Below are 14,953 nucleotides of genomic sequence, written 5' to 3' on the forward strand. Positions count from 1 at the left end.
GAAACCACTGGAGCAGTCTGATCCTGAAGCACTGCACCCTGTGGAGTAGGACACAAGCTGGATGGAGCAGCTTCTGAAGAGCTACTGCTCTCACACTAAGACAAAGAACAGCGTGTAAACTTTCAGCTTCAGAAAAACTCTATATTGTTGGGTTGTTTATCGAAAAAAAGCAAACGATGATGAGCAGCAAGGGATTTCTCCCTCCTTAGAAAATGAACTTGTAAACCAAAAAATTTTTGGACCACGTGCCATCAAAATGGTGCCTTTTTTTTTTTTTTTAGTAATAATGCCTCATTTAAAACCGTGGTGCATATTTAAATCTCAATGTTGTAAGAACATACCACTGGGAAAAGAGACTCTTAGCAGATTTATTTTAACTGCTGGTTTTTGTCAGTTTAATGCAAAAAAAAAAAAAAAAAAAGTATTTCACTTTGCACTCCTAACTGGTAATTTATTTTTATAATACTTTTTTGACTATTCCAGTGCTATCTTTCAGAATCAGAAATTTGGTTTTGCATTTGAAACAACAATAATACATTTTTAAAAATAGCCTTATATTCCAATTTCTTTAAACATTTGGCTGGTATTAGTTGCACTATCATCTTTCAAAGAGAGACTTTTTCAGAAAATGTTTTTTCATGTGAAAGACAATACTATATTGTATTATTAATTTTCTGGAACGTGTTGTTTTTTTGGTTTTTTTTTAATACGTTTAAGCTGCACCCAAAAAGTACAAGCACTAGAAGTCCATGATGAGGATCTGGCAGTCAGCACCAGGAACTATTTGAACTGGTAAAATTGATTTTGATATGGAGAAGAATCAAAATTCTAAAAGTAAGCATCTGTTCCACAAATATTTTCCAGTGCTTAACTTTTTTTTTTTTTTTTTTTTCATTAAAACCTCAGCCTCCCACCTGACTATGAGAATCTTCTGCCAACTAAGTCTATCTGAGTTTTTGGATTAATTTGGGGATTTACTACCAACGAACTTATCCACTATTCATAAGTCAAGTCCCAACTTAATTTAATTTCAAGGCTGATTATTTTTGGAACATTTTATGGTATAAATTATTCGCTACATAGACATATTATACCTGCTTGCCAGAAAATAACAGAGGCTGCGCCAAATCCTTTTTTTTAAAATATGATACCTGGGAAGGAAATATTAAAACACATTTGGCAATACTTCAGCCAAGTGATATTGCCATACACTAAATTTTCACCCTTTTTTTGACCATCTTAGTAGTGAAATCCATTTCTGTGCTAAGGTTTGACATTACTGAAGTTCTTAAACCAGGGCATAAGTGGTGTAGAGGACTTGTGTTAAATTTTCACACGACCTTACAGATTTGGTTTATCTTCTCTTGTTCAATTTAAAGGAAATCACTCCAGTGACAATGTTTTACTGCTCCTCAAAAACCTAAAACCAGGAATGACTTCAAAATAAGCAAATATTATCCCATTGTTATATTAAAAAAATCTCTCTTTCTACATAACATAAGAAACCGAAGTGCTCGTTAAACTCTCCTCAAGAAACTTTAAAATATATAAACACAAAAATGTTTAACTACCATTCTTTATGACCACATCATAACATAGATCATAATATTCACACCTGTGGAAGACAAATGCAGTTAGTGAATTCTACTATCTAATTTTTCTGTAAACTACCTTAAAATACTCCTAAGTTCTGGCTGAAAACTGTTGCATAGAAACTGACCTTTTTTTTCCCATTATATCATGTTTTGCTTGAAGCAGCAAGCAGATTTATTACCAGTATTCTTTTATCATTTTTCAGCTGCAATGCTGGGTGACATGATGGCAGTACATTTGCTTCTATGTTCTGTCCTCAAAAGAAAGCAAACAATCCCCGTGATTTCAGGTTACTAAAAGAGGGCCATCCTTTGTCAGAATATGTAACTGAAGCAAGTTTGAATTCATTCAAAAGACCTGTATGGATTTTTTGGCATATTTTTAAAAAACTTATTTTAGAGAGAACTATGTAAAATTGCATTGTGTTGAATGATAAAATAAGCATATGTAAAACATATTTAAGGCATGATTAAAAAAAAACCACTTGAAGCACTGTGTGCCACCCCAACTTTATTATGTCCTAAATTTTGAGAAGTTAACATTAGGACTTTGGGTTCATTGTTCAGTTTAACACACTTGTGTGAAACTACATGTGTGAGGAAATGCCTCCTGCGTTTGGAGAAAAGTCATAATGAAAATGATAAAATTCCATAAACCATTCCAACGAGTTTATTGTCTGCACAACGCAGGAGTAGAACACTCCTGCACTTCTCACAGACCTGCTTAATCACCAACCTTATTTTTGATTAGAAAAAAACACCATGGGGACTACAGGAATTGAATTGTGCACTTTTTTCTTTTCCTCTGACCAGATTTAAAAATCTGAAATATGTTTCACATATTAAAAACACCGTTAAACTTAAAATATTATTTTGAACATTATATTTAATGATGTAATATGAAAGTGTCCAAATATATTTGCATATTTGCTGTGTGAAAGCAAAATATACTCAAATAAATGCTTCTACCTGGCTAATAAGCAAAATCATCCATGATTTCTTCTGAACACAAAATGTGTACAAAAATATACTACTTGCCAGGGTAGGTGTGTTGTGTATTTGCAGTTCCAGAAAATATTTCCTGAGGGGTTTAGATGAGAATTCCATGGTGACACATACACTGACAATTTATTTCCACTGAAAAAATGCAGTACAGTAAAGAAATGAAATAAACAGAAGTCTAGAGATGAGGCAGCTGATCCTGCAGCACTCAAATAATGACCTGACACATACACTCTGCAGTGTTTTGCAAAACAGATTACATGCAAAGATGAGCAGACAGAAACTTAACTAGCACGGTCAGAACCACCATAATCATATGTTTAAACTCCTTAGTGCCGTGATCCTTGCAAAAGTTAAAAATTGGAGGAGATATTTCAAACAGTACTTTTTCACTAGAAGGCAATAGAAAGAAGCCCACATCTAATAATAAAGAGACCTCATCGTAAGATCTTATTGTACATAAATGAAAAAAATGGTCAGGCCACATTTAGTCCTACTGAATATTACCATGTCATGATATTGAATTATTTGGTTTACGTTCTATTTATCTTTCTTAAATTCAACTAGAACAAGTTGAAACAAATATCTATATTAAACCTGAATACCACTTATAAAAACTACCAGGAAAATCATGATTTGTAGTGCTGTTTGGCAATCCTGAAAGTGCACTGTAATCCTTTTGCAGGGTGAATGGACAGTGTTATAGAAATGGAGACCTTATAAGTTTATTTCAGCTTTCATGTGATATAACAAAATCTACAACGTTTTTGAGATGAGAGAGCTTGTCATACCTTAGTAGTGAGCATCACCCATTCCAAAGAAGTGACAGCAAGCATTACCAGCAGAGAAGCCGCTGCCCTCATGCCCTACAGCAAAGTCAGTGTCTGTCTATTATTTGACAGGCAGGGTAATGCAGGAATATGCTACGCCGGTGGAAAACCTGACACAATTGCTGGAGAGTCCTGCAACTAGGATGAGCAAAATGGAAGTAGCACGTCCAACGTTTGTGCTAGATAACAATTTAAATCATATGTTTATTACTGCTAAATTGCATGCCTTGTACTGCTGACACCTGCAAGTGCTTGGCAAAATCTGAAAATAAAATAGCATTATTCGCTGTCAGCAGAATGCAACTTTTCCTGAATATCTAAAATTGAATTTCATAATTAGAAGTAAAAACTAACAGCCATTATATGCTCAGCACTATGACCTCTCGTCATTGAAATAGTGTAATTTACCTACCAATTGTTTTCAAGGTCCTATAGTGCTAATGAAGATATATTGTTGGGGAATTTTTAAATGTGTATTTTAAGTGATTTAAACTGGACCAAAACAGATCAACAAAGTCAAAAGAATGAGAACTAAACAATAGTCTCCTCAGCCAAAGCAGAAAATTCAATCCCATTTTGCTGCTATAATCCATACTAGTAACTTCCCTGTGACACATCAAAAATTGGATGTAGTGAGCGACTGAGAGACTGAGATCATCAGTAGCTCAGACTTGCAATTCATCCACAGGTCAGGCAGAGTGCAGCAAATGACCCAACTTTCACTTGTTCACTTCTGAGCTCCAAGCACACATTTGAGAGACCACACCCTCTGAGGAGGGGTAGAAAAAGCCTGATCAGATCAGCTCCTCCTGGCTGTGAAAAATCACAGATAGATAACATGCAATCCTAAAGCCATGTAGAACAAAGAATTTGAAAATTATGAAGTACAAGACAAAGACCCAATCCTTTAAAAAACAGGTGCACATTATAGCTGAAAGGAGTTTAACTTGGTACTATGTTTTTTTAATTTATTGCACTGCATAGTATAAAACAGAAAAAAGCAACCAAAAAAGGGATTGGGGAACATATAGGGCAATACAGCTTTATCAGAGAAATTTCTCTGCACAGCTCTCTGGAAAAGCTATGTGAAAGTGACTAAACAAAACCACAAGGAGTCCCCATAAGACAATTTTTTCAGTATCTTTCATATTCATAACATATCCTTCAAGTGCAATTCTAATTGCCTGTACCTGAAAGTATAAGAGACTTTATTTAAATTTACTCACTAAAAATCTTTATGAATGAAAATCAGACACAAGGACATTACTAAAATTCAGAATAATCACTAAGATAACACATAATGTATAATCATTCTACTGAAAAATTTTGTTTCTCTTTTAAACATTCCATTTTTCAACACACCTTAAAACTAATACACACCCTGCAAGAAGTGAAGACCATCATAACTAATTTACCTCATAAAGTATCTAAAAAATTGTTTCTGATACACAGTGTACTAATCTCCAGGAAAACACAACAAGAAATTAAAAACCCTTGGATTTTTGTTTACTTGGAAGTCAAGAATAGAAGAGACACGAGATTTTAACTCATGTTATCACGACCCCATTTTAGTTTAAGCAGGTGACAGAAATTCAATAACAGTTTTAATTCACTCTTGGAATGTCTCTTGCATGTAAGTGGTATTCAAGAAAGATTGCTTGATGTCCAAACTGAAGTGGACAGCTAATTTCCTGTGTCTGTCTCCATATCTCCTTACAAAAGAAGAGCTTGATTAATCCCCCAGGGGGAAACTGAGTAACATATTTTTGCAATTGGAAAGGGACCAATAGCAAGCAGAAAAATGATACCACTCTCTGAACATTCTGTATGTGCCAATCTTAAAAGTAAATGCGTGACAGAGTTTAAGTATCCAAGTATGCTGACAAGCAACACACAAGAATCTCTGTGTCCCTGTGTATCCAAATACTGAGGAACTTACTAGGTAAAAGATTCTGCGAAATACAAAGTGGCAGTAACCTGAAAAATCTTAAAGACTTTTAGAATACTCTTTTATTTTTACACTGAGGTATCAGATGCATTTATAAATCCACTTATGAAATCAATTGGCAAATGTCTCTTCAGAAATTATGGCGATGATAGAAGAGAATGCCAGTGCTAAAGAAGCACCTGTGCAGACAAACAAAGAATCAAAATCTTTATTTTTTAAAAAAGTCAGTACTGTAAAGGAATACTGTTACTTTCAGAACTATTAAAGAACTAATCCATGTCAAAAATGTAGCTCTAATTTTACGTTATATTTGAATAAGGCACGCCAATCAATTTAATGCATTGATAGCCTTCATATGAGTTTTCAGTGAAAGAAAAAGGTTTAGTAATTCGAATCACCTTCCTTTGTTTAGAGAATACATGCATTTTCTCTGTCCTTAGAGGTTTGCATTCTGTAGTACTCCTGAAATACTTTTTCTTGTCAATATTACCAATGCTGATACAGTATCTGTACTCACATCTTTCTCACAGAGAGCACAACATCAAAAACAAGTATTTAACTAGGAGAGTACAATTTTCTTTACTGATTATTTCCATTTTGCATACACTCTGGGTTTTTAATACCTTTTTTAAAGATAATCTGAAATCTTATTTCATGACCTTCTACCAGAGCAAACCTACGCACAGCATTTCATAAAAAACTTCAGACACTAAGTAAAACTCCTAAAACCAGAATACTTCAACTATTTTCAGGGTACATTAACTTACTTTGGAGGATGTAGAGTCACATTCCTGACAAATCCATCCATAGCCAGTCTGTTTAGGAGACTTTTTCAAGGGAGGGTCTAGACAGCCAAAATGGTAGCAAAGCCTGCATTCATCACATCTGCAAAAGAAAAACAAAATATACATTTATATTAAATGGCACTTCTGTACTATTTTAGACTGAGTTTCCCTGCAATTCTCAGCAGAAGATTTCCTGATCCATTATCATAATAAAGAAAATCAATTTTCTATAAGGGGTAATTTTAAACAGCCACTTCAAGTGGTTCTGCTTAATCTGGAATATCCTGATGCAGACACTCATATATCACCTTTGTCATCATCTTATATAAGATATATATAAATGACAACATTTCAAAGGCTTGCAAATTAACGAAAAAAATTGCTTAAATTTTTAAATACTTCAGTGTCATTCACTGCCCATTTTTTCCCAGAAATTTAAACTTTTTTAGACAGTATTTATTTTTCATTTTGCACAGGTAGTTTTTCAAGAAAAGCTTTGTGAAAAATTCACCCACATATTAAATAACTTGAATATAATTTACAACTATGAATTACATTTTTACACCAGGACTACGTTGTTGATAAACAAATGTACAAAATATTTTCTCATTCACACTGAATTTTCTGGAAAGGGCATTAATTTAAAAGGATTTCACCATGATCTTTCACTTATAGAAGTGCTCTGTGTACACACAACAATTTATGTTCTTAATAAACCTTTTATTAGTGTTTTGTACTATGCATGGTCCACACAAAAAGCTCAAAACATACAGCATAGCTATTGTTAACCTACTTTTAACGTACCACAAACAGAAAAAGTGCTACAGTAGAACAAGTGTTTCATGAAGGGATTTTTAAATCAGAACAATAATAGGCTCAAAATTATTTTTTTCAGAGCAAGTAATAGAGATTTTCATATACCCTACTGAACTCCTCTTTATTTGCATATCCCCTTGTATTCCTTTGTACGAAAAGGAAAGCTTTTTTCAAATTTAATTTGCAACAGTCTCCTCATTAAACAGCCTTACACTCTGAATTAAAGCCAATATAAACGACTGAAAAATAGGAAAGAGTAAATGTTCAAAAATCAAAATTTTTCAAGAAATCTCCCACACTCTTTCTCTGCTTTCCTGGCCACTCATTTTTTCCTCTACAGTATGTGCAAACACAAAAATGTCCAAAAATTGCAGTAATAGCATGGCACAGGCATCATCAGATCAAAGACAGAAGGATATAATTTATCAACAGAATAGAAAGTGCATTGCAGAAAGAGGATTCAACTAACAGAACAAAATGTTCATGTGACTTCTCCAAGGATTAGTCTCCCAATCAAAAGAAGCAACTGTGTTCGATTATGATTGTTCTACCTAATTAAGTCCTTCTGTCCTCGCTGCTAGGAGTCACAGGTAACACATGAGCACTGGTAAGGGTATGGCATGTACTCTTTCCTGCTAAATAAAAATTAAAAGCAATAATCTGACTATCCACAGGATTCAACACTGGACTGACATGGTTTTAATACATTTTTGAAAATGAGATATACCATAGTGCAATATATATCCTTAGGACTGCAGTGATTCAATCTAACTCCAGGACTCTAACTTAAGCAAACAATTAAAATAGAAAACCATTCTCAGTTTATAAAGACAGAGGAGTTCTAATGTTGAAATATATTACTTAAAATCAGGAATGCATGCAGCTTTATTTCCTGTGAAAGGCGTATTAAAATAAAAAAAAGGTTGAGAATGGAAGATGGGATAGGTCACAGCCCTAAATCCCAACAGTGTATGTGACCTTCAGCAAAAGATTAAGCCTCCTTTGAGCCTCAATGTTCTCATCTGTAAAGGAGTATATTTTTACTAACCTATTTCTATATCTGGAATCTTATGCATGTAAGGGTTTTATACTTGAGCAGTGCTTATCAGAACTCCGTTCATGTAAACTTAAGGATCCTCTTAATTAACTGGAAGTAAAGCAACGTACTATTTCTGACTGATTTAGAGTACTTTCAGAGTTAATCCTAAAATCTGCATCTGATTTAAACAGTGTCGATTTAGATTTTTCTTTTTTGTATGAAGAAACTGTTTTATATGTTTCTAAGTCCAAAAGAAAACGTTTCCCCTCTAAAATTACCCTTTGGCATCTCTTACATTTTTACCATTATCTGTCTAGAATGTGGTACTTGCTGACTGCACTTTTAGCCACATTTCCTCAGAATACGCTGAGGGAGTTTGCACAGCTGGGTTGAAATAAGTACATAGTGAAATTACATATGGATCTCGAGGCACCATTCTAAAGCACAAGGTTTTTAATATTTATTGTCATTAATTTTTATCACTTCAGAGTGTTTAGTTTGGTAGAAGAAAAACGGCATTTTCCTAGAATGAGTTAAAAATATCTGTATGAAAGTTTTCAGACACTAATAGCTTCTATCCTCATCTGCACAGCTGAAGAAATGCAAAAAATTATTTTCATATATCAAAATATAAAAAGCTGCATGGTGATAAAAGTGTAAGTATACCAAATATTTAAAAATGCTTGCTTCCTACTGTTTTTTACTGGAATATGAATTCTGTACTGGAAAACAGAAATTCACTGATCCTGAAGTTCCCAGAGCATTATGCTGGGAAAATGGATGAAAACACACTCTGCCTTGGTTAAAGATTATGCTCTAGCTGTCTGGCAATCGTCGTCTGCTGAGACTGACTGGGGATACACACAACACAGTGAAAAAAAAAATTGGCATTCTTAATTCCTAATTCCAAAAGCAAACGTTGCACCTAAGTTAAAATGGCACTAATAAAACAAGACGAATCCCTCAAGTGTATAGTATTAGCTGTGTTCTTTTGTCTAGCAACATAAAAACGATAGAAATCCCATTGTCACATTCAGAAAATAAGAAAGCGACACAAAAATTTTACACAGAGAATTTCTGACTTAGTTATAGAGAATGAAATTGTTGGGTCACAAAAGATGTCATGCTGACAGTCTGGCAGCCTGTTGGTAAATGCACTCACAGATCCATCACATTCTGAACATTTACAGAGCAAAGGAGTCACGTGGCACCGTCATTTACAAGTAACATCCGCTTCCATCCTGAAGACAGCTTAATAGGACAAACAAAACTGTTGGAATGGGGAGAGGGGGAAAGGGGAAGAAGCCACTTCCTCCATATTACAGGTTGTTGAAATTTTTACCCGTGTGCATTGAAGGTCACACATTTGACCTTGAACTAGCAAATATTTTATCTTGCTGCTATTTGTGGCTAACTATTTTTGTGGTGAAGCACACAATTTACAAATGCAATTAAGAGGTGGGCCATCTTCAGCGGTGTGGTTAGCTGCTGTACTGAAAACTTTGTGGAAATAAAAGCAGAGCTCCACAAAAGACAAGCTAACCTAACCTCCTAAATTACCTCTAACTGACAGGTAATTGCTTACTATCACTGTTATAACAAGCCTGAAATTACTTTATGCATCAAAATTAAAAATCACCATGTTCCTCATTCCAGCAATTAATGAGGATAGATATATGCCCACTAAATACAGAGAAAATGGAGTGTGAAGAAGAAAGGTGAAATCTGAAATAGTTATGATAGAAAATTTAAAAAAAAAAACAACCAAGAAACATTTTTTTTCCTTATAGAAGTATAGAATGCATGTCAGCTACCTCTTCACAGCAAGAAAGCTTCATTAGACAATTCCATACCTGAAATATGTTTGCTTTGTTCTTTAATAGAGCAATCTCCATCTGCTCTTGCCCTTGGAGTGTTTTTGTTAGTTTTTTTAGCAGTACAGCTGGCTGTGCTCAAGCCCTATCGTGTTCATAATTAACTAATTATGCTCTAATCAATAGTGCAGATACTGATTTTACAATGTAAATGAGATAAATGAGATAATGGCTGGGGTCAATCTCATTTTATTTACAAAGCTCAGCACACACATCCAATTTCATTACATTGCATCTACCTGCACAGGAGGGAGTCTTATCAGTTGGCCTGCAGAAGTCTTCCTGCAAGCACGGGGGAAAAAGACCTGTGCTTTTACAGAGGAGCAGTGAATGCAAAACTCGCCCGTCACTGGCACATTTGTAAGTCACTGGTTAATATCATCGAAAACCACGAAGAGCTGATTCAGCCAAGGCGAAGAAACCTATTCTGCATTCATGAGACAGCATCACCCATCTATAGCTGTAAAAGTAATTACCTACATGTCCCTGAAACACAACATTAATAAGCTAATCTTTAAATACAACTTTTCAAATACGCTTCAGAGACTACAGAAAATCTCACTTATGTACGCATCATTGCACACCGCCTGCAGTGTCTTGCCAAAAGGTACCATGGTGAACAAAATACAAAATTGCAAAATATATATACTGCTCCCAATTTGTCACAACAGCTTGGAAAGATTTACTTTAATGGAAAAAAAAAATTATACATATCTCACGATTAAAAGCAGAGAATTTGTCGTATAAGCCTTACTCTGACGAACTTAGAATCAGCCAGAAAAAAATTAGAAGTAGGTAAATCCAGTTTTTAAACTCTAAGGGAACTGCAGTGGGATTCATGTGCGTACATGCACCCACTTGCTGAAGGCATGCAACACAATGGCTACTCCAGCACGTGCGCAGATTGAACTACTGATAAGCATCATCCTTTGCTGGCTTGTTTTGGACCCCATTTATGACTAAAGGCTCTTAGCACCTGAGGAAGAGACATCTGAGGAACAGAGGTTTCTTCTCAGGCATCGATCTCTCTCCTTTAACCCTTCAGTGTCCAAGTGCTGAGTCATTCTGGAACTGCAAACAGATGGAGACATGGTTTGGGGATCATTTTACATTGCAGCACATTCTTCATTTCAGATGAGCACCTTAAAACCAGCCATGACAGTGTAAGTCACTGTCAACACTTGTCAGCACCTGTATGATATACAATAGAAAGGAGCACATAAGCATTCCCAAAAACCTAGAGTAAATTAATGTAGCTCAAGTGAATTCAAACTGCAGAACCAAAATGAATGACTTCAGCCTGGAGCAACTGAGGAGTGCTCCTGTGTCACCTTACTGCAACCAGACCACAGGAGTGATAAATTCCGAATGACAGGAAGGAACAGTGTGTGGTGGGCTGCAGCAGCAACTCTTACATGTCACATGAAAGAAGGCACACTCCTGTGCCCTTTTTTAAACAGTAAAATTCAAGATCTAATGGTGAAATAAATGCATAGTCCTCTATTTAGTGCACTGCTATTAATGCTGTGCAAATAGTACATTTATTCCAGTAAACTAGGGAGGGAGAAGCCCAAAACTGTAGCATGTTTTCTTTATAGAATATGTGGAAAACACTCATCTTTTGCTTCTGAAATTTCTTGAAACTAAGTGAAAATAAGCAAAGATATGACTTTGTATCTTACCCTACCATTCCTCAAAAAACTCTTCAATTCAGCCCAATTAATTCCAAACAAAATTACTTTCATTTTGCTGTGATATGTCACAGGTCAAATACAAACCAGAAGTGATGCAGTACTATATTTAGACTCTGAAATATAAGATCTAGATTCTTACAAACTCCTTTGATTTTAGACAAAAGAATGACAATAAAACCCAATGAAGTATAAAACAGAAGTTGGTTCTCTTCCTGCTTGCTATACTTTTTCCCTTGCCTATAAAATGGCGTAACAACTGAAAATCTTGCAGTTTCTGTTCTACAGCACAGTTTTAAGAAGCCTTCTCACATATGTCAGCCAAGCTTCAGGTGACTTTACCACCAGGAATGTGACACACTTCTGCACTAAAATTCTTTTGCCACTGCATATGCATAATTTTTTTATTATGAATGAGGATATAGCCCAGCTATATGACCTTTTCATACACAGGTACTTGTTATGCTGAAAGGCTTTCTCTTCACAGATGCTAATAGTTCAACCATATTAAACTGTAAGGAACTTCACCCCTTTTCAAAGTTAGATCAAACTTTGTGTTGAGTGGGTGGCAGGAAGAGATGTCCTTCAGAGAATTCTGCAACCTACATTTTCTTGGATCCTAATATTTTCATAATTTGATTTAGTTAAATGAAATACTCTTTCTGGGAAGGATAATGCTATGGTATCACACTAAGTAATTAAGTCACATTCTAATTTCTATCATGCCAGGTACAATGCAAGCACACAAAAGGAGGTCTCTTATTTACATAATTTATAATGGTAGATGACACAGTAGACTCTCTTCTCTTATGCCTGAAAGAGAGAGGGCATGGCTATTGCTGAAGGGTGAGATTACAGCAGATGAGGGGTTATTGCATTCTGTGTTTTCTATCTACCTACTGCTGATGAAGACAGTGTATGGGCAAGATGGACACACAGCCTGACAGAGCACGATGAGCTTACTGATCTTCAACTAAGAGTAGTTTCATGATAAGATACCTAAATGCTTTTGGATATGGGAAATTGTCTGATCTCCTGTTTACTTAAATTTCTGTTCAATCTCAAAACAAACAGTGTATTTCAATTAAACCACAAAACAGCAAAACAAGCATCTGTGTAGCTAAATTTATTATGCTAAACCCCAAACCTGCCACCTAACTGATTTAACTGATTAAAATCATTATTTTGATACTAAATCAGACACCCCCTCATATCCAAAACCCCAACACTGATTATTCAAGGGTAAAGAAGAATCTGAAAGGGCTATTGTTGTATGTCATTCCTACGTAACCAAGATTTTTTTCTGAACAGTCCACAAATCCTTTGGTTTATGAACCTTAAGTTTGCATGTACAAAATGAATTCTAAGAATGCTGAAAAGAAAATTTATTTCCTGTACCTGTATGTGAACAGCTTTCTTTCAGCAAGAAGTTAACTTTTCTCTCTCTCAGTACTACAAAACTACACAACACATTGCTTTGTTAAGTTAGCTTGCAAAATTCATTAAAGGCCCACATATACAAGTGGAATATAATGACATGAACACTATTCAGATGTGTTTGCTTTTGTTAATATACAGCTACTGTATAGAACTTCTATTTCCAGCATTTTAATGTTTAAACTAACAACTTCTGTGAAGACAATGACTCAAAGATATGCATTAAAGTAATGCTACCCCAATTAGACACTGAAAAAGTCCTTTGACAAATTGAAAAGTGTAAAATTTAAGAAGCTATTAACAAATGCTGCATTTGTCTTTCTAAAGTACATTCTTGTAATACATGATTGCATCTATAGTGCCACTCTCAGGTGTTCAGACTATTAACTCTACTTTTTACGAACTACTAGAAAAGTCCATTATAGTTTTGAATATTGCCATCAAACATCTTTCAAAATGTGAAACATGAAGTGTTAGCATCTGGCTTTCAACCTAATGATATGGAAGAGAGTGAAAGAGATGGGGAGAGAGAGAGATCGAGAGAACAAAATTCTAAAAGGAAGCTGTACTGGGGAAAAACAAAAAAATACAGAAGGAATTCACCTTAGGATTTCAGACATGCCCAGGAAAATACCAACAATACTTGAAACAGTATTTAACACATATTAGTCTGTCCTTAAAATCCTCCAATAGCAGCGATTGCTGAACTTCCCTAACAAATATCTCTAGCGCAAGTATTCTTATTATGAGAAAAAAACCTTTCTATTGGCCAAATCATCTTGATACAATGTAGCTTATTCTTGGTTTGATCAGCTTTGAAGAACATTTTTTTCCTTTGTAGCAACTTCTGTCTTTATCATCTTTATATTAATTTAGACTTTTTAAACGGATTTCCCATTTTCATTAAATTAAAGAAATATTACTACTTTAAGCTATTTTTTATTCATGTCTCCTGTGGTCTTCCTATCATCCAGTTCCGTTTGCTTTGGACCTTCTCTCTTTACCAAAGTAGACAGGATATGCTAGCTGAGACTTTTCAAAAGGTGACAGGATTCTGTGCTTCTGAATATTTGGGAGGAGAGTTAACTTCAATGCCTTAAATGAAACAAATGAGTTAACTTCAATGTGTTAAATGCAACAACTCTCTCTTGTATATATCAGGTTTGATCAGTTTGATCAATGTTCTGTGACCTGTGATCTAGAGTCCCCCAAAATGTCTTTTTTTTTTTTGTCACTTGATATCATAATCAAGCAATCAACGGTGATTTGCCTTTACCTTTCTGCACTGCATGCTTTTTCTGAATACTTTCTTGAAACTTTCTTATAAATTCTAACACTTTACTCCCTCACATCCTACTGTCATCACCTGCAAACGTGACCAAACACTTTATTTCAGTGCTAAAGCTAATATGCTAATATGCTAAAGCAAAAATTAACAAAAAATATTGTAATACCGAATCCAAGAGACCTTGAGTGGAACTCAGTGAGTTGAGTATCATATGACAGTGAGTCCATGGTAGCTGGTTTACTTTCCTAATCAGCTACATATTTTATTGCAGCTTAATTAACAGAATCTCCTATTTAAAGGAATGTCACAGAAGTATTTTGAAAGTCCTGCTAAAACCAAGATAAGCCACATTTATCATTCTCTTCTATCCACAATACCTAGACCATTTTAGTTTAATAAATGGTCATAAATCACAGTAAACATTACTTTTTCTTTTTTTTTTCATAAACTCAGCATGATGTATGGCCAAACATTTCCCGCCCCCCCACCATTTGCTTACATAGCACTTGGACACAACTTTTTACTTCCAGAATACTGCACAAGTGGTCAATAAACTTGGGTCCTTTCTTCCTATCCTTAAAGATAAAATTCCTGCATTGGCATCTACTTCTCAGTGCAAATTTGTTTTTAAGGAGTCTTTGTGTGCCTTGC

The 14,953-nt window shown here is 35.0% G+C and overlaps 1 protein-coding gene across 2 annotated transcripts in view; it reads right to left on the bottom strand.

Moving 5' to 3' along the window:
* The window catches only part of PHF14 (PHD finger protein 14), a 163,654-nt gene that overhangs the window by 48,345 nt on the left and 100,356 nt on the right, over nt 1-14,953 (bottom strand). For both annotated transcript variants that reach the window (XM_040072366.1, XM_040072355.2), the window contains exon 17: nt 6,140-6,257. In XM_040072366.1, the coding sequence (XP_039928300.1) occupies nt 6,140-6,257 (118 nt within the window). The remainder of the gene's footprint in view (nt 1-6,139; nt 6,258-14,953) is intronic.

Source organism: Hirundo rustica, chromosome 1 (genome assembly GCF_015227805.2).
Source record: "Hirundo rustica isolate bHirRus1 chromosome 1, bHirRus1.pri.v3, whole genome shotgun sequence".
NCBI classification, from domain to species: Eukaryota; Metazoa; Chordata; class Aves; order Passeriformes; family Hirundinidae; genus Hirundo; species Hirundo rustica.